Source organism: Monodon monoceros, unplaced genomic scaffold (assembly GCF_005190385.1).
Source record: "Monodon monoceros isolate NGI ecotype Baffin Bay Population unplaced genomic scaffold, NGI_Narwhal_1 Super_Scaffold_9, whole genome shotgun sequence".
In the NCBI taxonomy this organism is placed as follows: Eukaryota; Metazoa; Chordata; class Mammalia; order Artiodactyla; family Monodontidae; genus Monodon; species Monodon monoceros.
In genome coordinates this window covers 57,920,238-57,944,805 of record NW_021703786.1, presented here as the reverse complement: position 1 = coordinate 57,944,805, position 24,568 = coordinate 57,920,238, and the positions used below count along the sequence as shown (strand labels likewise).

General features: G+C 38.4%; 1 protein-coding gene and 1 long non-coding RNA gene across 3 annotated transcripts in view; one reads left to right on the top strand and one right to left on the bottom strand.

Moving 5' to 3' along the window:
* LOC114889321 overlaps window positions 1–2,501 on the bottom strand; it is an 11,097-nt gene extending 8,596 nt beyond the window's left edge. The window contains exon 1 of one of the 2 annotated variants that reach the window (XR_003792007.1): window positions 1,986–2,501. This is a non-coding gene — a long non-coding RNA (uncharacterized LOC114889321). Of the gene's footprint in view, window positions 1–581; window positions 969–1,985 lie in introns of those variants that run through there. The other variant, XR_003792006.1, reaches the window with a different exon arrangement.
* SLFN11 (schlafen family member 11) overlaps window positions 1–24,568 on the top strand; it is a 25,491-nt gene extending 923 nt beyond the window's left edge. The window contains 5 exon segments of the mRNA XM_029212487.1: window positions 9,991–10,186; window positions 10,189–11,053; window positions 11,974–12,102; window positions 20,597–21,320; window positions 21,988–24,568. Of these exon segments, the coding sequence (XP_029068320.1) occupies window positions 9,992–10,186; window positions 10,189–11,053; window positions 11,974–12,102; window positions 20,597–21,320; window positions 21,988–22,771 (2,697 nt within the window). The 5' untranslated portion in view covers window position 9,991 and the 3' untranslated portion in view covers window positions 22,772–24,568.

Here is a 24,568-nt window from a genome sequence, read left to right as displayed (position 1 = left end):
GTTTAAAGTTTCAAGCCAGAACTAACTCACTTTTCACCTACTTATTAAAAGGACAAATTTCTATTGATAGAAAGGCAATATTCAGCCCCCCCCTCGCCCTTGAGGCTGGAAAGACAGCCACTAAGAGGCAAATGCCTTCTAATTAGTTTTCTGAGAAACTGAAGCCTAAAAGACAGAAGCATGTTTACCTTTGGTTTCAGGAAACCAGGTTTAAAAAGGCAGGAACATTCTCGTTTCCCTTCTTAAGGAAATAAAAATTTCTCCTGGGCTTGCTTTTGTTAAGCTGCAGACACCCGAACAGGTCAGGACTCAGGTGTTTTCTCTTCAGCACCCAGACCCTAAGAAATCTTCTAATTCGCTAGGTAGGTAGAGACTACCTGGAGAGACCTGAGCCATGCCTGTTCAACAGAAAAGACGGGCTGAAAAAACGACCACAGAACCCTAAGATAAAAATCCACCCTGCAGCTAGAGACCCTTCCAGATATATATACTTTAGGCAAGAGAGGCTGAGGTGGACCTGTTATGCCCACATTTTTCTTAAGTGAAATAGACAGGAGAACTGGCTCTTAGATGGGACTCACCTTCTAGCTGAGGCCAGGGATGCAGGATTCCAGCCAGACAACCTGACAGAGGTCTGAGACAGTGCTGTAGAGAGTTATAAGGTGGACTGATCAACGAACTATCTGGAAACAAACTTTCAGATGGGACAGGGAGGAGCTAGAGTCTTGGTGGGAAGGGGTGACTGTGACAAAGGATTCTTTGTCAGGTACCCAATTGGTTGATCTCTATGGAAAGGGTTTTCTTGTTTTTCATAATGTATACACTTTCATTTTCAGAAAAAAACTTTAAAATATATTGACCCGGAAGCTCTGACCTAGTTGGATTTTCCAGGTTATTTTTTGCAAGTGTGTCAAAAATTCATTTAGTTATTTTGTTTACCAACATTTATTAAAGCACTGGAAAATAACTTGCCCAACTTTATTTTTTATTTATTTATTTATTTAATAGAAAGTTCTCTAAGTCTTTTTATTATTATTACTGAGATATAACTGACATGTAACACTGTATTACTTTAAGGTATACAGCACAATGATTTGATATATGTATATATTGCAAAGTGATTACTACAAAAAGTTTAGTTAACATCTGTGACCACACATAGTTACATTTTTTTCTTATGATGAGAACTTTTAAGATATACTCTTTTAGCAACTTTCAAATATACAGTAAAGTATTCTTAACTGTAGTCACCATGCTGTGCATTATATCCCAGGACTTATTTATAACTGGAAGTTTGTACCTTTTGACCACCTTAACACATTTCACCTTCCCTCCCCTCACTTCTGGCAACCACCGATCTGTTCTATGAGTTCAGTTTATTGTCATTTTTTTAAGATTCCACATATAAGTAAGATCATACAGCATTTGTCTTTCTGACTTATTTTACTTAGCATAATACCCTCAAGGTCCATCCATGTTGTCACAAATGGCAATATTTCCTTCCTTTTATGGTTGAGTAATATTCCATCATATATACACACCACATTTTCTTTATCTACTTATGGACAATTAGGTTGTTTCCACATCTTGGCTATTGTGAATAATTTTTTTTAATTTTCATTGGAGTATAGTTGCTTTACCATAGTGTATTAGTTTATACTGTACAGCAACTTCCCAACTTTAACAAGTTGCTTCTTCTAATCTTTTTGGAGATAGGGCACGAATGAATGTAAAATTATGAATAATTCAGCAAGTGGATGGTTGAGAAATTTACCACTCTATAATAGGAAAAAAATCATCTGTGATAATAGATACTTATTTTACTAGACACAGGCAACACCTACAGATATTCTGGGTATCATGCAGACATCAACTGCCATACTCATTTTTACAACATAATATGCTTTTATTACTGCAGCCATAGATGTAAGATGATTTTTTAGACCCAAATTAAATGAGGACAAACTACTAGAGAGTATACTTACAGCATTGATGTGGGGAAAAGAAATGTCAGAGGAGGTCATCTAATCCTGAGCAGGTCATAACTTCTCTGGTTTGAGTCTTCATCTTTGAAATACAAGATAGCATAATGCCTGGGGCAGACAGAGCCAGGTCTGAGGTTGTGGGTCTCCTCTGTCCAGCGTCTGATTGTTTGTTTGTTTGTGGATTCCAATTTTCTCAGCCCCGGGGACTCATAACCCTTCCCCATTCCATTCTTCCCCTTGGGCCCACACGCAGAGGCTCCGCTTCTCAAACTAGCTTTTCCCAAGCTGCGCGCGCACGCACGCTCAAGAAACCCACCCCGTTGGGGGCGGGGAAGCAGGAAAAGACAAACCAAAACGCCAGGTGGGGGAGGTGCAGGGCGCAGGCGCAGAGCCGAAGGGCAGGAGTGCTCAAGTGCGAGCAGTGAGCTCGGGAGGGAAGGACTCGTTTGCGCGTATTGAGCGCGGGAGAGCGGGACTCGGGTTTTTTTGTTTTGTGTGTGTGTGTGTGTGTGTGTGTGTGTGATGTTACCTTAAGACTCTTAGATTATACACTAATATGTGTGTGTGTGTGAGATGTTACCTTAAGACTCTAAGATTATACACTAATATGTATAAAATAAATAACTAATGAGAACCTGCTGTATAGCACAGGCAACTCTACTTAGTGCTCTGTGGAGACCTAAATGAAAAGGAAATCCAAAAAAGACGGGATGTATGTATACATATGGCCGATTCACTTCGCTTTATAGTAGAAACTAACAGAACATTGTGAAACAACTATACCCCAAGTAAAAAATAAATTAAAATCCAAGAATTTCGTGAAGAAAAAAGACTCCAAGATTAAAGACTCAGGGGTGTGTGTGTGTGTATGTGTGTGTGATGTTGCCTTAAAACTAAGATTAAAATACCCCCCTTCTACTCTTCTTTTTTTTTTTTTGCGGAACGCGGGCCTCTCACTGTTGTGGCCTCTTCCGTTGCGGAGCACAGGCTCCGGACGCGCAGGCTCAGCGGCCATGGCTCACAGGCCCAGCCGCTCCGCAGCACGTGGGATATTCCCGGATCGGGGCACGAACACGAATCTCCTGAATCGGCAGGCGGACTCTCAACCACTGCGCCACCAGGGAAGCCCCTACTACTCTTCTTAAATAATGCTTCTGTATACCTTCTTGCTACTCTTCTTAAATAATGCTTCTCTAGAGTACTTTGTAAATATATATTATCAAACAAATGTTTGTATTTATTGAGATAATTTTGACTTTCTATTAATGTTCCTATGACTTTTTTATTAATTAATGGTTTTTCTTGTATTGTCTAATCTTGTATTCTGGGCTAAACCCAATTTGGGTCTGTGTGTGTGTGTGTGTGTGTGTGTGTGTTTAATAATAACAATAATAATAAACTTAAATAAGTACAAAAAACAAATCTAAAAAACTCTTCTTTTGTTATCCCCAATTTTTGTTACTCCATTACCTCAAATTGACAACTGCTGGCATCTTGCCATAGGTACTTCAAGCTTTTAAAAAATTCAATAAGTAAAATATTGTAGATAAGTTTGAGGTTCTCTTTGCCTTCTATTTCCAGTTTCATTTTTCTCTCCTTTTCTCAGAAGCAACCAACATTCTGAGTTACTGTATATCTTTTACACTATTTTTTTTTTTTGCGATACGTGAGCCTCTCACTGTTGTGGCCTCTCCCGTTGCGGAAGACAGGCTCCGGACGCGCAGGCCCAGCGGGCATGGCTCACAGGCCCAGCCGCTCCGCGGCATGTGTGATCTTCCCGAATTGGGGCACGAACCCATGTCCCCTGCAGCGGCAGGCGGACTCTCAACCACTGCGCCACCAGGAAAGCCCTCTTTTACTCTATTTTTAACACACACTGTTTTACACACACACACATCCAGGAATAATATGTAATATTGTGTGCATTTTTAGCTTATTTAAATTGTTTAATATTATATGTATATTTCTGCAACTTGATTTTTTAACTCTACATTTTGTTTCTGATATCTGTGTCATTGTGTGTGTGTTTTCGTTTATTCTCTTCAAGTGGCTCACAATATTCCTTTCAGCAAATATTACCACGTTTCATTTCCTTATTTCATTATTGATGGACAGTTAGGCTATTTCCAAAATTTGGTGTTACAGACAGTGCTAAAATGACTGTTCTTGTCTCCTTGCACACATTGTTTACCTATTCATCTGTTGAAAAACCATCTCGGTTGCTTCCAAATTTTGGTAATCATGAGCAAAGCTACTATAAACATTCATGTGCAGGTTTTTGTGGACATAGGTATTCAACTCTTTGGGGTAAATACCAAGGAACACTATTGCCAGATCATATGGTAACAATATGTTTAATTATGTAAGAAGCAACTAAACTGTCTTCCAAAGTGGCTGTACCATTTTTCATTCCCACCAGCAATGAATGAGAGTTCCTGTTGCTCCACATACTCATCAACTTTTGGTGTTGTAAGTGTTTTGGATTTTAGCCATTTTAATAGGTATGCTGTGGTAGCTCATTGTTGTTTTAATTTGCAATTCCCCAATGACATATGATGTGGACATCTTTTCACATACTCCTTTGCCATCTGTGTATCTTCTTTTTTTTTTTTTTTCTGGCCGTGAGTATGGCTTGCAGGATCTTAGTTCCCCAACCAAGGATCGAACCCAGGCCCATAGCAGTGAAAGCGAGGATTCCTAACCACTGGACGACCAGGGAACTCTCCCATCTGTATATCTTCTTGGTGAGGTGTCTGTTCAGATATTTTACCCATTTGAAAAATTGGGTTGTTTGTTTTATTGATGAGTTTTAAGAGTTCTTTGTATGTTTTGGATACCAATCCTTTATTAGATATATGTTTTAAAGAAATTTTCTCCCAGCCTGTGGCTTACCTTATCATTTTCTTCAGTGTCTTTTGCAGAGCAGAAGTTTATAATTTTAATGAAGTCCAACGTATCAGTTCTTTTCATGAATCATGCTTTTGGAGTTGTATCTAAAAAGTCACTAACTACCAAACCTAAGGTCACCTAGATTGCCTCATATGTCATCTTCTAGAAGTTTTATGGGTTTGCATTTTACATTTGGGTCTATTATCCATTTGAGTTAATTTTTGTGAAAGATATAGGTCTGTATCTAGACTCATAGTTCTGCATGTAGATGTCCATTTTTTTCTGCACCATTTGTTGACAGGACTCTCCTTTATCCATTGAATTGCCTTTTCCCCTTTGTCAAAGATCAGTTGAATATATTTGTGTGAGGCTATTTCTGGGCTGTCTTATCTGTTCCACTGATCTATTTCATCAACATCACACTGTCTTTATCACTACAACGTTATAGTAAGTCTTGAAGTTGGTTTGGTCAGTCTTCTGACTTTGTTCTTTCAATATTGTGTTGGCTATTCTGGGTCTTTTGCCTTTCCATGTAAACCTTAGAATCAGTTTGTTGATATTCACAAAATAATTGCTGGGGTTTTGATTTGAATTGCACTGAGTCTATAGATCAAATTGGGAAGCACTGATTTCTTGACAATATTGAATCTTCTTATCCATGCACATGGGACTATCTCTTCATTTCTTTAGCCCTCCTTTGATTTCCTTCAATAGAGTTTTGTCATTTTCCTCCTTAGAACTTGTATATGTCTTATACGTAAGTATGTCATTTCTTTTTTTTTGTTGTTGTTCTAATGTAAGTGACATTATGTTTTAAATTTCAAATTCCAATTGTTCATTGCTGGTATATAAAAAAGCAATTGACTTTCGTATACTAATCATGTATTCTGCAACCTTGCTATAATTGCTAATTAGTTCCAAGGGTTTTTTTGTGGTTTTTTTGTGGTTTTATTTTTTTGTTGATTCTTTGGAATTGTCTACAGAGATAATCATGTCATCTGAGAATGCAGACAGCTGTACTTTTCCCTTCCCAATCTGTAAACCTCTTATTTCCTTTTCTTGTCTTAATGCATTAACTAGGACTTCCAGTACTATGCTGAATAAGAGTGGTGAGAGGGGATATGCTTGCCTTGTTCCTGATCTTAGTGGGAAAGTATCTAGTTTCTCACCATTAAGTGTGATGTTAGCTATAGATCTTTTAAATAAATGTTCTTTATCAAGTTGAGGAAGTTTCCCTCTATTCCTAGTTTGCTGAATTTTAGAGTTCTTTATATTTTCTAGATTTGGGATATTTGTCAGGTATGTGATTTGCAAATATATTCTCCCAGTCTGTAGCTTGTCTTTTCATTTCCTTAATAGGAGGTTTCGTATGGCAAAAGTTTTAAATTTTTGATGAAGTCCAATTTAATGATTGTTTTTCTTTTACAGATTGTGCTTTGGGTATCCTCTAAGAGCTATTTATCAAGCCCTAGGTCCTGAAGAGTTTCCCCTATCTAACCCTTTTGTTTGTGCAGAGTTCTTTTTAAATAATAAAAATGCTAGGACCTTGGGATTAACATACACACACTACTATATATAAAATAGATAATCAACCAGGACCTACTGTATAGCACAGGGAACTCTGCTCAGTATTCTGTAATAAACTATATGGGAAAAGAATCTGAAAAAGAGTGAATATATGTATATGTATAACTGAATCACTTTTCTGTACACCTGAAACTAACACAACATTGTAAATCAACTATACTCCAATAAAATTTAAAATAAATAAATAAATAATAAAGATGCTAGTGGCTTGTCTAAAAGACAAAAACCAAATAAGCAAAAAGCAAAACAAACAAAAACAAAACTCTCCATCTTGTTAATTAATAAAATAATTCCTTTTTAATTTTCCAACTTCCGTCTGCCCTTCCATCTATTATTCCTTTTCTTTTGTGTTCCTTTGCAATCTGGTTCTTTTTCTAAGTTCTTTCAATGTTGATGAGAGTCACTCTGTTTAAATTTTTCTCTCTTACCAATATAGGGATTAGGGCTATGGGTTTTTCTCCACATATCGTTTAAGCCATATCATGGTAATCTGATGGATCCTAAACCATACATCTCCAGCAGTCAGATTCTTTGTGTCTCACAGCAGTTTGTGTGCCCACAGTGAGTGCTCATTGAATGTTTCCTGTGCTAAAAAGTTAATAAATGAAATGTTTCGATGGCATGCTTCAGTATATAATCAAGCAAGAGAGAAAAATGACTGTAGGTTGCAACACATCCCTAAGAGTTTTAAGAGCCCTCTCCTCACTATGGTACTGTTGAGTTTTACTGATTTGCTCAATCACTCCCAAATACAAGTGTTTTTTTGACATCAAAAATCTTAGAATCCACTGATCCTTCTTTTTCCCCATTTCTCAGATCCACCTTCTGCCCTGGCCGTCTTTGTTTTCCACCCTATCCACCTAAGAATGCATAATCCAAAAGTTCAACCACTTTCTTACTAATAATCTAAATTCATATGCCCTGCTCGCCTTTAAAAATTTTTTGGAGGCAAAAGTTTTCTTTTTTATGTCATGAATAATTTCAAACTTACAGAAAAATATAGAGAGCAATATAATGAACACCAATATGTCCACCACCCAGTTAATAGATGAAGTCAGTTTTAAAACTTATTATGGAAACTTTTCAAATATGCACAAAAATAGAGAGGAGAGAATAGGAGAGTGAATCTCCATTTATCAATCACCCACCTTCAATAATCATTGATCTTTTGCCAATAAGTGGTACCACTAACCACCCAGTTGCCCAAGCCAAAACCCACTTACTAAATTTTAATCCTTTCTCCTGATCTCTATCTGTTCAATACAGAGCCATGTTAATTTTATTTTCTAAATGTCTCTCAGATATACTCACATCTCTTCATTCCCATGGCCCCAACTGTGGCCCAGGCTACCATCATCTCTCATCCGGATTACTGCAAAACCCTCCGTACTGGTTTGCTCCTCTCTAATTAGTTCTCCACCTGTAATTAATAATGTGCCCCCCTTAATAATTTATCATGCAAAAAAATTAACTTTTTGGGTGTGCAGCTCTATGAGTTTTAACACATGAATAGATTCATATAATTACAACCACAATCAGGAAACAGAACAGTTTCATCACCTCAACAAATGCCTTTGTGTTATCGCTTTGTAGTCACACCCTTCCCTCCCCATAACCCTTGGCAACCATGGATCTGTTCTTCTACATTAATGTGTCTTTTAAAATGTCTAGGGACTTCCCTGGTGGTCCAGTGGTAGAGAATCCGCCTTCCAATGCAGGTGACGCGGGTTCGATCCCTGGTCAGGGAACTAAGATCCCACATGCCGCTGGGCAACTAAGCCCGCGCGCCGTTACTGAGCTCGCGTGCCTCAGTGAGAGAGCCCACGTGCCAAAAACTACAGAGACCACACACTCTGGACCATGCACGCCATGACCAGAGAGAGAAAGCCTGCATGCCACAACAAAGAGCCCATGCCACAACTAAAGACCCAATGCAGCCAAATAAATAAATAAATAAAATAATAAAATGTCTATGTGTTCATGTCACTCCCTTCCTTAAAATCCTTCTTTGGCTTTCCGCTGTTGTAAGCAGCAGCCCTTTTCTAACTTTCAAGTCTCCTCTTTCACCACTTCCCATCTCACATCCTCTGTCACTCTTTTTTTTTTAGCTCAGTGTAAACTTTTTTTAAAAATTTATTTTATTGGGGCTTCCCTGGTGGCGCGGTGGTTGGGAGTCCGCCTGCCGATGCAGGGAACGCGGGTTCGTGCCCCGGTCCGGGAAGATCCCACATGCCGCGGAGCGGCTGGGCCCGTGAGCCATGGCCGCTGAGCCTGCGCGTCTGGAGCCTGTGCTCCGCAGCGGGAGAAGCCACAACAGTGAGAGGCCCGCGTACCGCAAAAAACAAAATGTATTGAAGTATAGTTGATTTACAATGTTGTGTTAATTTCTACTGTACAGCAAAGTGATTCAGTTATACATATATATATTCTTTTTCATGTTCTTTTCCATTATGGTTTAGCACAGGATATTGAATATAGTTCCCTGTGCTATACAGTAGGACCTTGTTGTTTATCCATTCTATATGTAATAGTTTGCATCTACTAATCCCAAACTCCCAGTCCATTCCTTCCCGCCCCTCCCTGGAAACCACAATTCTGTTCTCTATGTCTGTGAGTTGGTTTCTGTTTTGTAGGTAGGTTCATTTGTGTCATATTTTAGATTCCACATATAAGTGATATCATACGGTATTTGTCCTTCTCTGTCTGACTTCCTTCACTTAGTATGATAATCTCTAGGTCCACCCATGTTGCTGCAAATGGCATTATTTCATTCTGTTTTATGGCTGAGTAGTATTGCATTGAATATATGTACCACATCTTCTTTACCCATTCAACTGTCGATGGACATTTAGGTTGTTTCCATACCTCGGCTATCGTAAATAGTGCTGCAATGAAAATTGGGGTGCACGTATATTTTCAAATTATAGTTTTTTCCAGATATATGCCCAGGAGTGGGATTGCAGGATCACATGGCAACTCTATTTTTAGTTTTTTGAAGAACCTCCATACTGTTCTCCAAAGTGGCTGCACCAATTCACACTCCCACCAACAGTGTATTGTCCTCTGTCACTCTTAAAGTCTGGCCAGACTGAACATCTCTCTACCACTCCAATACACTAATCCCTTTGATGATTTCATGCCTTCCTACATACTTTTCACTCTGACTGTAATGCAATAACTCCTCCTAACCTCAGATTCCTTCACATGGCTAATTCAGATCTTAGTTTAAATGTGCTTTCCTCCAGGAATGCTTCCCTGTTCATATTAGGTTGATTGTTGCTGTTTGGTGCTTCCTTTCAGGGTATGTATCACACATTACTGCAATTACTCTATTCAATGTTTCTGTCCAGACTGTAAGCTCTAAGAGTCAGGGCTATGCTTATTTTTTATTTACCACTTAATTTCCAGCCCCCAGCACTTAGCAAGAACTCAATAAATATTTTTTAATAAATTAATAAGTGCACTTTTGTGTACTATGCAATCTACTTCTTCATCAACATGATATGTATTTTAATGGTTTCAACTGCAGAATGAACATGGAGGAACATAATTCATCTTTGGTGGTAGAATCATCTTACCCAGACTTGGTCATCAATGTAGGAAAAGTAACTCTTGGTGAAAGAAACAGAAAGAAGCTGCAGAAAATTCAGAGAGAACAAGAGAAGGCAAAAGTCATAAAAGCTGCATGTGCTTTATTAAACTCAGGAGGAGGAGTGATTCAGCTGAAATGACAAACAACAATGAGCATCCTGTGGAGATGGGACAGGATTTAGAAGAGTCTTTGAGAACACTTATTCTGTCTTCAGATTTGCAGGATTTCTTCAAGACTAAGCAACAAGGGAGGTGTTATTACATTTTTGTTAAGTCTTGGAGCAGTGACACTTTCCCTGAAGACAGTTCCTTTAAGCCCCGCATTTGCAGCCTGAGTTCTTCATTATACTGTAGATCTGGCACTTCTGTGCTTCTCATGGATTCAAGAGAGGCATTCAGTTTCCTGAAAACCAAGAAAGTAAATGCAAAAGTCTTGGGGAAAGAACCTTTTGGTGAAATTGTCAAGGTTATACATCAAGACCTCCATAACTTGGATCCTACTTACCTAGTTTTCCAAAAACACCAGCTTGAATATGGTGAAATCGTGCCTTTTCCCGGGTCTCAATTCATAGGGTTTAAGCAGTTCTCTACAAAACACATTCAAGAATATGTGAAAAACATGATTCCAGTGTACATCCCTGCATTTGCAAACACTGAAGGAGGCTATCTTTTTATTGGAGTCGATGATAGGAGTAAGAAAGTTCTGGGATGTGCTAAAGAAAAGGTTGACCGTGATTCTTTGAAAAAGAAAATAGAAAACACAATATACAAATTACCTTGTGTCCATTTTTGCCAGTCTCAATGCCAGATAGATTTCACACTCAAAATCTTGGATGTGTTAGCTGGGGGAGAGCTATATGGCTATGCTTGTGTGATTGGAGTGAAGCCATTCTGTGGTGCACTTTTCTCAGAAGCTCCCTGTTCCTGGATGGTGAAGGACAAGCATATTTGCAAACTGACAACTCAGGAATGGGTAGGCATGTTGATGGACACAGATCCAGGTAAGATGGAGAAAACTCCCTCCCTGTCCTTTCTACCTCTTTGGAACCTGTATATTAAACAGGTTTCCCTCTGTTTCATATGACTTTGAACTTCCCCCACACACTAAATTCTGTGTTTTTTGAATCTTCAAGTATCCTACTTTCCATACGTGAGAAAATTTTATTGGGGGATGAGAAGCCCAAATGAAGTATCTTATAAAAGGCAATTTCCCACATCAGATGAAAAGAAAATTGTCTGGGGATGATTGCCTTGCAGTGGTGTATTGGAACTGGCTCTTACTGGCTCGAGAGCCATTTGTTAACTTTTCAGGAATGTTTTGAGCCAGTTGTTAAACAGTCATTACTAAAAATTAAGTTTTATAAACTTACAGTTCAATAAATTGTATTTAAAACAAATTTAATAAATACAAAACCTAATGATTTACTACATTATAAGATTATCTATATGCATGAGGTTATTTACATCTACTGTATCTGTATGATGGAAATACTATAAAATGGTGTATTACGGTGCATGTCTTCCCAACTCTGCATTTATTGACATCATATTGGTAGCTTAAAATTGTCCATGGTGGGAATATTTACACCACAGATATATGCATAGATAGGTGTACTAAAAGAATGTGCTATGTACCATAAAAGAAATTCAAACAAAACGATATCCAGAAACAGAGGGTGAAGACATATTGAATGGGAAACACATTCAAACTTCCGAATAACATCTCTTTTATGATGGATTTGGCAACTTTCATATGCAATGAAGGCACTTGTCCATACAGGGTGAATGGGGTGTTATCTTGCCATTATGTCTCAAGTCATACCTAGACAGTCATATAATACACCCACTCATAAGGTCTTTTTCAATGGTGAAGAGATGAACTAACATGTCAGAATAACATGAATTTCCCTTCTTTGTTAAGATTTTACATGGTTGTGCAAAGACTTTGAATCTCAGCTGAGTCTGTCTAGCGGGCCTCCTCTTAGCAGACCAGTGTACTCCAAGAAAGGCCTGGAACATAAGAAGGATCTCCAGCAACTCTTATTTCCAGGTAGTAACTATGGTTTGCTTACTTGACACCAGCCAGTTTCTATGTTAGGATAAGGGGAGATAAACTGTTATGTTTGTTATTTAAGGTCCTGAAAGTGCACTCTGCAAAACCTATGTGTGCAAAGTGATAATGCTACAAGCATATTGATGATAAGTAGTTTAGAAATGAACCCTCACTGACCTCATTAGCTGAGGCAATACCACATATAGAATCGAGGAACACTGTTGCCCTTAAAGACCTTTCGGTCTTGTAGTTCTCAAATAGGACTGATCATCAGTATTTCTGGTTACTTTAAAAAGTACAGATACCTGCTCCCCACTCCAGACTTCATAAATTAGAATACCTGAGGATAGCACCTTATAATGTGTATTTTTTCAACAGGATTCTGACACTCATCCATATTGGAAACTTTTTATCTAGTTGAACTAGAGGCATACATTGCACTAGGAGCAAACAATTGCCCTCCTCTGCCAAATTTTCCAGAGGAGTGCAGGAAAAGTATGAAACAAGAATATGAAGCAAGAATCAAGTTTTGTATGAAACAAGAATAAAGTTTTATATCAAGATGGAGCACAAAACAAATAAAATGAAGATCAATTACAACATCCATGAACATGTTTTGGGTTTAGGAGAAACAGTCGTGTAAAAGCGCGAAATCACGTTTCAGAACCAAGGACAGTGCCTGTCCTCTGCTCTCATCCTTTGCTCCCACCATGATAGGCTTTAGCTATGAGTCCATTGTTGTCCTCTTTCTACACTTCTGGAGAGGAAGAACCACTTGATCAACTCTATGAAGTAAATCAATGGCTTATCTGGCACTAGAATCTGATGCATAAACGTCCTATATATGTGTAAATATCTATTGAGGACCATTAAGTTAATAAATAATGACTGCTCAATTTAAGATTTTATTTTTCACCTTACCTAATTGAGGTCTTTGCATTCGCTTGCATACCAAATTTATATCTGAAAAACTGTCCACAATAAACAGTATTAGATCCAAGAGTAAACATAAACATTGGTAATTACTCTCTAAACTCAGTAAACTCTGTTTTACTAGAGCTTATTATCATGGAATAAATTATATCTAAAAACAAAATACTGGGCTTTATCCTCATAGAGTGATAACCTATTATTCTGGTATAAAAAAAAATCAATTTTCCAGGAATTGTACCAAACATTTGAGGAATAAACTCTTCCAACACTATTTAAACTTTTTCAGAGCCATAGAAAAAGCATGAAAATTCCCAGGTTATTTTTAAAATGGGAGTAACAGTATTTGCAATACTTGACAGAGATAGCATAAAAAAGAAAAATTCAGACTAATCTTACTTGTGAATGAAGACGCAAAGACAGAACTCCAAGAACGAAAGGATGGATAAACATTAAGAGAGTTATTACTATAATCCATCATTTCTATACATTTATGCAGAAAAAATTTTATGATTGTCTTCTAATATACTGAAATGGTTTTGAAAAACATTAATATACATTTTGATTTTTAAAAGATTCCATAAAATACGAACCCATAGGGCTTCCCTGGTGGCGCAGTGGTTGAGAGTCCCCCTGCCGATTCAGGGGACACGGGTTCGTGCCCTGGTCCGGGAGGATCCCACATGCCGCGGAGCAGCTGGGCCCGTGAGCCATGGCCGCTGAGCCTGTGCGTCCGGAGCCTGTGTGTCCGGAGCCTGTGCTCCGCAATGGGAAAGGCCACAACAGTGAGAGGCTCGCGTACTGCAAAAAAAAACAAAAAACAAAAAAAACCAACCCATAGATACTTTTCTTTAAAGATTTTTTAAATTACTTTTTTAACATTTTTTTATTCAAACAAAGTCACAAAAATTATAATCATCCTCATCAGTTCACTCAGTCCCATGTAATTAATTTTTTAACTTGATCTTTTGTTAGCACTTTTATGAATTCATCAGTTTTCCTTTAGAGTTCTGAAAATGCTTATTCATTCAGTTCAGCAGTATAGTCAATTACCAGAGACCTGTACTTGTCAGAGTCTTATCTATGAATTCCTTGAAGATGAAAACCTTTTATGGGAACATTTTTGCAAAAGCATCAGAGTACACCCAGAACTGTCTGTAAATGACAAAAGACTTAAAAATGACCACAGCTAATTATTTGATGAAAGTTCATAATAATGCAGTTGACAAGGAAATTTAGTTATTTCTGAGATATACATTTTAAAGTAATAACTAGAATTATGCCTTATAACAGAACATATAAGATTTTTAGGAATTTCATGTAATGTCTGAAACATTTATATTAACATATTTCCATATAAATAACCCAAAGAAAGTTTAGTATTAGTTTTTTGTTTTTTTTTAATTTTAAAACTTTATTTTTTTATACAGCAGGTTCTTATTAGTCATCAATTTTGTACACATCAGTGTATAAATGTCAATCCCAATCGCCCAATTCAGCACACCACCATCCCCACCCCCCCACGGCTTTCCCCACTTGGTGTCCATACGTTTGTTCTCTACATCTGTGTCTCAACTTCTGCCCTGCAAACAGGTTCATCTGTACCATTTTTCTAGGTTCCACATACATGTGTTAATATACGATATTTGCTTTTCTCTTTCTGACTTACTTCACTCTGTATGACAGTCTCTAGATCCATCCAGGTCTCAACAAATGACCCAATTTCATTCCTTTTTATGGCTGAGTAATATTCCATTGTATATATGTACCACAACTTCTTTATCCATTCGTCTGTCCATGGGCATTTAGGTTGCGCCCATGACCTGGCTATTGTAAATAGTGCTGCAGTGAACATCGGGGTGCATGTGTCTTTTTGAATTATGGTTTCCTCTGGGTATATGCCCAGTAGTGGGATTGCTGGATCATACGGTAATTCTATTTTTAATTTTTTAAGGAACCTCCATACTGTTCTCCATAGTGGCTGTATCAATTTACATTCCCACCAACAGTGCAAGAGGGTTCCCTTTTCTCCACACCCTCTCCAGCATTTGTTGTTTGTAGATTTTCTGATGATGCCCGTTCTAACTGGTGTGAGGTGATACCTCATTGTAGCTTTCATTTGCATTTCTCCAATAATTAGTGATGTTGAGCAGCTTTTCATGTGCTTCTTGGCCATCTGTACGTCTTCTTTGGAGAAATGTCTATTTAGCTCTTCTGCCCATTTTTGGATTGGGGTGTTTGTTTCTTTAATATTGAGCTGCACGAGCTGTTTATATATTTTGGAGATTAATCCTTTGTCCGTTGATTCATTTGCAAATATTTTCTCCCATTCTGAGGGTTGTCTTTTCATCTTGTTTATGGTTTCCTTTGCTGTGCAAAAGCTTTGAAGTTTCATTAGGTCCCATTTGTTTATTTTTGTTTTTATTTCCATTACTCTAGGAGGTGGATCAAAAAAGATCTTGCTGTGATTTATGTCAAAGAGTGTTCTTCCAATGTTCTCCTCTAACAGTTTTATAGTGTCCGGTCTTACATTTAGGCCCACCTCCTAAAGATTTATTTTTTAAATTTAATTTTTTTTAATAAATTTATTTTATTTATTTCTTTTTGGCTGGGTTGGGTCTTCGTTGCTGCGCACAGGTTTTCTGTAGTTGTGGTGAGCGGGGGTACTCTTCATTGCGGTGCGCAGGCTTCTCATGGCGGTGGCTTCTCTTGTTGCGGAGTAAGGGCTCTAAGCATGTGGGCTTCAGTAGTTGTGGCACACGGGCTCAGTAGTTGTGGCAACTAAGCATGGACTTAGTTGCTCTGCGGCGTGTGGGATCTTCCCGGACCAGGGCTTGAACTTGTGTCCTCTGCATTGGCAGGTGGATTCTTGACCACAGTGCCACCAAGGAAGCCCTAGATACTTCTTTAACATTATACTTATACCTATATATCTATATCTATCAATATCCCCCAAAGACCATTATGTTAACTGGGAGATATTAGAGGCATTCTATTAAATTTGGGAACAAAACCATCATTGCACTGCTACAACTTTTGTGCAATATTAATTAGCCAATGCAATTAGATAAGAGAAAGAAATTAGAGGGATAAAAATTGAAGAAGATAGGACTATATTCAAGAGAGCCTAAAGAAAAACACTATAAACAATAAAAGAATTCAGATTGAATATAAATAATTGTATTAATAGAATTATATGAAGCATATGTCAAAATTAATATGCAAAATTCAGTATCCTGCTATAACAAACAAATCAAAGAAAATACCCAATTTTCAATAGCAACAAAAATTTAAAATATCTAAGATAAACCTATCTGAGAAAGAATTTTAAACAATATTGAAGGACACAGAAGAAGGATAAAATGGAAACACATGTCATGTTCTTGAAAGGAAGAAAGCTGTCAGTTTTCTCTAAGTTATTTTATAAACTTAATGAGATATCAATTTAAAAAAAACCAAGAGATTAACTTAACCTAAACAATCTTATCCTAAAGTTCCAGTGGAAAAATAAACAAGCAAGAAGAGCCAGGAAATAAAAACCTGAAAAAGAAGAGCAAAAAGAAGGGCTATCCAGATATTAAATCATTATAAAACCTCAAATAAAAATAGAGTTGTATTGGCATATGACTAGATCAAGGGTACAGGATAGAAGGTCCAGAAATAGTTGCAAACACATCAGAATTTAGTTCGTGATGGAATTGGCCTCTCAAGTGGAGAAGAAAGGATGTTTCAATAAAGAGATATTGGGAAAACTGGGTGGCAATTTATTTTGAAAAAGATGGATTCACGCTTTATGACATATACCAACATAAGCTCTAAATCGATCAAGAATTTTAAAAAAATTAAAGCCATAAATGTTCTAGGAGAAGGCATTTGTAAATGCCTTTATACTTTTGGCATGAGGATTAGAAAAGTCAAGATTCAAAATCCAAAAGCCGTGAAAGTAGACTGATATATATGATTACATTAAAAGATAAGCATTGTGCATGGCTAAAGCAACTAAATAGAAAGTCAAAGGGCCATTGACCAGCTAGGAAAAATATTTGCAACTCATATTACAAACAAAGGGCCAGTGTCTCTAATATATCAATATAAACAGCTTCTAAAAGTTGATAAGGATAAAGAATAACTTAAAAGAAAAGTCAATGGGGCTTCCCCGGTGGCGCAGTCGTTAAGAATCCGCCTGCCAATGCAGGGGACAGGTGTTCGATCCCTGACCGGGGAAGATGCCACATGCCGCGGAGCAACTAAGCCTGTGCTCTACTGAGCCCACGTGCCACAACTACTGAAGCCCGCGCGCCTAGAGCCCATGCTCTGCAACAAGAGAAGCCAACACAATGAGAAGCCCGCGCAACACAATGAAGAGAAGCCCCAGCTTTCTACAACTAGAGAAAGCCCACGCACAGTAAGGAAGACCCAACACAGCCAAAAATAGAAACAATTAAATTAATTAAAAAGAAAAATCAACAAAGTCACTTCAGAGCAAATACAATTCAAATGGCTTTCAAACATTTGAAAAGATGCTTAATATTAATCAAAATAAGAGACTTGCAAATTAAAACAAGCTATCATTTTTATCTATTGGATGGTAAAAAATTTAAAAATCTGACATCTTTTATATGCTGCGCTATGGGGAAACAAGCCTTCTCATACAGTACTGGCAGGAGTGCATATTGGTACAACTCCATTGGAGGACAGCTTGGTAATATCTATCAGAATTACAAATGCATTTACCCTTTTACCCAGTAATCCCACTGCTGGGACTTTATTCTTTATATATACCTGCATGCATACAAAATATACAAGGTTACTCATTGTAATATTCTCATAATAGCAAAAGGCTGGGGGGGAACACTCAAGAACCCATCAATAGGGACATATGTCACATCCATAAGATGGCATGTTAGACAACTGTGGGAAAAAATAAGGAAGTTCTTTATGTACTGATATGGAAAGATCTGGACAGTTTGCTACCTATTGTGTAAGAAAGGGGGAAATATTTGCTTGTATTTGCACAAAGAAGTTTTGGAAGACTAGCTGAGAAACTGGAAAAAAAAAAGGGTCTGTGTTAGAGGAGTAGGATGGGCTTGGGAAGGGAGGAAATGGAGTGAATAGAAAGAGGAATGTTTTGGTATTTGGACTATGGGACTGTATTACCTAATTAAAACCATTTTTGAAGCAAATTTTCACTTTCAGAGACCACTATCATTAGATTCTGAGCTCTCACAGTAGTAACTAATCAGTTCGGTTTTGGTTTTGCAACTGGACTCCAAATACTAAGAATAGGGATGTCCTCATTACATTAACTATTACTATTGATTGACAATAGTTTAGCTTCAGATTAAACACTGTAAATCTTTCTTTTGAAAAAAATGCAATGACTGAAAAAGAAATTTTGTCTATACCTGGAGTGATGGGTTCTAGAGAAAGTCAGGGGTTAGAGTAGTAGATCAGATTCAACCAACCCCCAGCGACCTTCATCCTGATGTCCTAGACTGTTAGAAGCCCTCACCTGATTTCCTGTAGTTGGAAAACCATCAGTCTGGACACTTCAGTGCTCTGTTTTTAAAGATTTCCCTAGATCACCTACTGTATAGCACAGGGAACTCTGCTCAATATGCTGTAATTTAAATGGGAAAAGATTTTGAAAACGAATAGATACATGTACAGGTATAACTGAATCACTTTGCCATACACCTGAAACTAACACAACATTGTTAATCAACTATACTCCAATATAAAATATTTTTTAAAAAACCACATACACACACACAAAAAAAGATTTCCCTAGATCCATGAAGAGATTAGTGCCTAGTATGGATACAAAGTTCTGTGGGAACTCTGAGGAGAGAACAAACTTGGGAGTTCTAGAAGAAATGAGAGGAATTTATCAGGTGACAAAAGTAGAAGAGGGCATTCAAGTCTCAGGGCACACCTACACAAAGGCATAGAGGCCCCAAGTCACATGGAGAGTGGTAACTACTCTGGTGCACATGGAGTGGTGGACATTTATTGACACCTAGTCTGGCCCCTATAATTGGTTAAGTGCCATGTGGAGTATCCAAGAAATGAAAGGGACACTTCTTGTCTTCACATAATTTCCTTAGGAAGCATGTCCTATTATATAATTAAAGAAAAATAAGACCTATTTGACAATGAGGCAAAACATATTTGCTATGAACATCAAATGCTTTAGTGACATTGTCCATTTAGCAGGCATGGGTAGTCTGTGTGGCTTGCAAGGCCACAGTAGAGACAACAGAGGGTCTGGTGTCTGAGACAGCACTGGGTCCGGACTCTGGCTCTGCCATTTCCCAGTGGTGTGACCATGGGCAAGGCACTTGACCGGTTTGGGTTCCCATTTACTCATATGAAAAAGAGAACAGTAAGTATATCTGCCTTGCAGAATTGTGAGAACCATAGATGTGTGCAAACTCCCTGGTACAAATGATGTGTTTTCTTATTTTATACTTCCTTTGTTTTCTAAAGCTGCATTTTAAACATATCCTTATATTACCCTATTCCATCCATCCCAAGATGCATGTTTCCCCCAGCCTTTTAACATCTCCAAAATCTGGATGTGTCCCATAATAGAGTCCATCTCCTACTCACCATTATCCAGGTTGCAGGCAAAATCAAGTTGTGCAAACACCTGGTACAAGTGAGAGAGCACCACCACAAGGAACAATAAACAACTACCAATGAAATATGGGTAATTTCACTGGAAATTAACCCTACAGATCCAGATTCTGGTATGTGATCTGACACCACCACAATAGGATGACAACAATCTCTGCATTTTTTTCCCTCCCTTTGGAACAAATGATCATTGACATAAGTTTAAAACCCTACAGCGCAAGTTTATTCTCATGTCACAACATTGTTCCTTGCTCCTTCATTACAAGGGGTAGACTCCTGTGATAGATGCATTATTACATAGATCTGTAAGTGAGTGATGCTTAAGGAGAGTTATCTCAGAGACTAACCTTAGGATCTCCCAGTGGAGGGCTGCACAGAGGTCCCTCCTAGTAAAGTTTTCATAGCTCCATCTTCTCCACAGATATTTAATGAGCACCTTCTTCCTGGGAGGGCTCTTCCTACCTTCATCAATGGGGACTGTTAAGGGACATTTTGAGATTCAGGTGCTTTAAGAGTAGGAAGGGAAAGAGAACTAACATTTCTCAAGCAGCTACAATGAGCAGATACCTTTATGCTATTTCATTTATTCCTCACCATAAGAGATGTGCTATTTTTGTACATGTGGATTTTTGTTTGTTTTACAGATGAGGGAACAGAGTCTTAGGGAGGCTAAGGAATTTTCCAAGGTCATAAACGTAATAAGCACATAGGCTTAGATGAAGTGTGTCAGACTTTTCAAGGCTTCTTTTCCTTCACTGTAATATAATAATACAGGCAAAAGAATGTATACAAAAAAAGTAACATCATAATTAATAAAATTAATTATAATTAAGTGTAAGTATAGTAATTTTGATTAATTACAATTAATCATTAAAATAAATGTGATTTTTGCCACTAAATTTATAATTCTTTCCATATCTAGTGCTACCAAGATGTCTGCAATGTACTCCCAAATCCCTCTGGAAGGAGCTGTGTTCACAGAATGAAGGTTTGGAGGAATTAATAAATATGCAAATATATCCATTCTCCCAGGGAATTTTAATCCTTTCTAGAAGCTGGGCTGTGGACCTGAACTTGAAAGAGAAGCAAGCAGCCATCTGTGACGCTCTGCTGATAGCATGGAACAGTCCCCCCATTCTCTACATCATTCTCAGGGAGCAGGATGCAGATAAGCAGTCCTATTGCACCAGCACCGCCTTCACTCTGAAGCAGAAGCTGGTGAACATGGGGGGCTACTCTGGAAATGTGTGTGTCATTACCAAGGTCCTCCACCTGAGTCCTGAGAGCAATGCAGAGTCCTCAGAGAGTGCAGCATCCCTGATTGATTACCCCAGGTCCTACTACATTGCAAACACTCAGCAAATGGAAGCTTTGTTGCAGTCCCTCGTGATTGTCTTGCTTGGCTTCAGATCTTTCTTGAGTGACCAGCTTGGCTGTGAGGTTTTAAATCTGCTCACAGCCAAGCAGTATGAGATCTTCTCAAAAAACCTCTGCAAGAACAAAGAGTTGTTTATCCATGGCTTACCTGGCTCAGGGAAGACAATCATGGCCATGAAGATCATGGAGAAGATCAGGAATATGTTTCACTGTGAGGCAAATGAAATTCTCTACATTTGTGAGAACCAACCTCTGAGGAAATTTATCAGGTAAGCAGTTGGATCTTCTTTTTTTTTTTTTGGCTGCGCCCCATGGCTTATGGGGATTAAACCCAGGGCCACGGCAGAGAAAGCACCCAGTCCTAACCACTGGGCGGCCAGGGAAGTCCCAAGCAGTTAGATCTTATTGTCAGCAAATGAGGTTCAGTCTAAATTCCCTCCAAATCACCTTGTTCCTTTTTAAAATTATTATTATTTTCCATTTTTTTCCAATTAATTAATTTATTTATTTTTGGCTACACTGGGTCTTCATTGCTGCACACAGGCTTTCTCTAGTTATGGCCAGTGGGGGCTACTCTTCGTTGAGGTGCTCGGGCTTCTCCTTGCTGTGGCTTCTCTTGTTGCGGCGCTCAGGCTCTAGGGTGCCCAGGCTTCAGTAGCTGCAGCGCGCGGGCTTAGTAGTTGTGGCGCACGGGCTTAGTTGCTCCGTGGCATGTGGGATCTTCCTGACCAGGGATCGAACCTGTGTCCCCTGTATTGGCAGGTGGATTCTTAACCACTGCACCACCAGGGAAGTCCATGCATCACCTTGTTCCTTGAGAGTAAGATGGTAAAATGATCTGTGACAACAGTATCGTGTTCATAGGAGTATGATAGAGTAATTTTCCTCCTTTATTGACTCAGAGAAAACCTGAATGTGTCTTTTTAATTTTTACAGTGACAAAAAAATCTGCCATGCAGTGACCCGGAAAACCTTCATGAAATATGACTTTAAAAAGATTCAACACATCATCATCGATGAAGCTCAGAATTTCCGCAGTGAAGATGGGGACTGGTATGGCAAAGCGAAAACCATCACTCAGAGAGACAAGGATTGCCCAGGAATTCTCTGGATCTTTCTAGACTACTTTCAGACCAACCACGTGGAGTGCAGCGGCCTCCCTGCTCTCTCAGCCCAGTATCCAAGGGAAGAGCTCACCAGAGTGGTCCGCAACGCATATCAAATAGCCGAATACTTACAACATGTATTGCAGGAGGTCAGAAAAAATCCTCCACCTAACATCCCCCTTGGGTCCCTGCAGATGCTTCTTGAAGCTGAATGGGCTCAGGTTGTTCAGGGAACCTTAAATATTAAGGAAAACTTGACTCTGAATAAAATAGCGACACATGTGGCAGACACTTGCAAGCTTCTCTTTGAAAGGGGCTATTCTCCCAAGGACATTGCTGCGCTTGTTAGCACCACAAGAGATGTGGAGTGTTACAAGCCGGAGCTCTTGAGAGCAATGAGGAAGATAAAGGTAGTGCACTTCACCAATGCGAGTAACATGTCAGGTGATGATATTGTGTTGGACAGTGTCCGAAGATTCTCTGGCCTGGAAAGGAACATCGTGTTTGGGATCCAACCAAAGACAGTTGAGCCAGCTATCTTACACAGCATTCTTGTCTGTCTGGCATCCAGAGCAAATCAACAGCTACATATTCTGTGGCACCGTGACGTTTAGGAAGAATTCCAAACCAAAACAACATGAAGCGATTACTATGTAAATGTCCATAGGTGACAATCTGCTTGGTATTGGGAGAAACTTCTCTTTTCTGTTCATAGGTCAGCTAGAGATTTGGGCAGAGCTGACACACAGAATTTGGAGCTTTCCCTCTCTGGGTCTCTCCTTTCAGGGATTCCTCCCCTACCTCCTTTCAGCAGCTATTGTCCCAAACTCTGTCCCCAATTCTTCCACCCAGAATAATAGTGGTTTTCTGAAGGAGATTTAACCACCCTGCACAGTACAGACTATGACCCACCCTGCGGTTAAAAACCATAAAAACAATACACTCATCCTGTGGCCATTCTTTCTTCTAAGTCTGGACCTCCACAGTGCAATTTTTTGTTTTTTAAAATTTGTCCAGGGTTTATATTTATCTGCAGAAGGGTGGCCTGGTAGAAACTACCTTGGCCATACCAGAAGCAGAATTTTTGGTTCCTGAATTCTTGACATTTCTCTTTGCTATATTGATCCAGGACTTGGGAGATTCCCAAGATAATTCAAACTGTGACCAAGTGGGCCTTAATAATTTTGACAGAACAGAGAGCACTGATAAAATTATTTACTCCTTTAAAACTGTAATCTCCATTTTTTTTTGCCCTCAGAATAACCCAGATCAAGCTTTAATTGTAATAGTAAGCATTAATTGTCACTTTACTGAGAAATTGTAGGCCATTAGAAAACAAAAATAAAGCCGTTTTCTCTGGCTTTCAGTGAGAGATAGCATTAGAAACCAAAATCTGGTTCTAAAGATACACATAGGCCATTAAGTAAACAGAGCTAGGAAAGATACAGCCTTTACAGATCAACTTCTCAACTCAGCTCTACGTATTGTTCTATAACATATCAACTTAAATTTTAAGTCAAGTACATTCTTGAACTGTATTTTTCCCCTTTACTTTTATATTTTGGTGGGCTACTGTTATGGACTGAATGTTTGTGTCCCCCTGAAATTCATAGGTTAAAGCCCTAACGTTTAGTGTGGCTGTTTTTTGTAGATTTGTAAGGAAGTAGTTACAGCTAAATGAAGTCATAGGATGGGGTCTTGATCTCATAGGATTAGAGTCCTTATGAGAAGAGACACCCAAGAGCTCTCTCTGTCCCTCTCTCTGTGCACACATAAACAAAAGGTCATGTGAGCACAGAGAGAGATGGTGGCTACCTCCAAGCCAAGAGAAGAAGCCTCAGAATGAAACTAATCCTACTGACACCATGATTTTGGACTTCCCAGCATCTAGAACTATGTGAAATAAATTTCTGTGTTTAAGCCAGCCAGTCTGTGGTATTTTGTTATTGCAGCCTGAGCAGACTAATATAGCCACAGAATTATTCTTTGAACTAAAACACATCAGTGTTATCACTTAATAATGCTAATACAATGACTTATTTTTCTGTTTATACAAAACATTTAAAAAATGTTTCTAATCTAAAAAATAACAATAAAATATTTGTATAACAAATGGAAATTTAAACATTACATGACTAATATCCCACATATTAGTAATCCTAGTCTACTGATTTCCTCCATATTGCAAGTTGTGAATTTTTCTGCCTGTCTTTCTCCTATCTGTGTTTACTCATGGAATTCCAGCCTCTTGCCTTGAAACCGTAGGCTCTTCTAACTTCAGCAAAATAAAATATATCAGCAAAATAAGGGAAAAAAATGTTCTTTCCTTCTGACTACATTAGATCAGATACAACTCTGTACCAAACAGTTATCCTTGTAAATGTTGTCTCTAATAAATTGGTTTTGTAAGA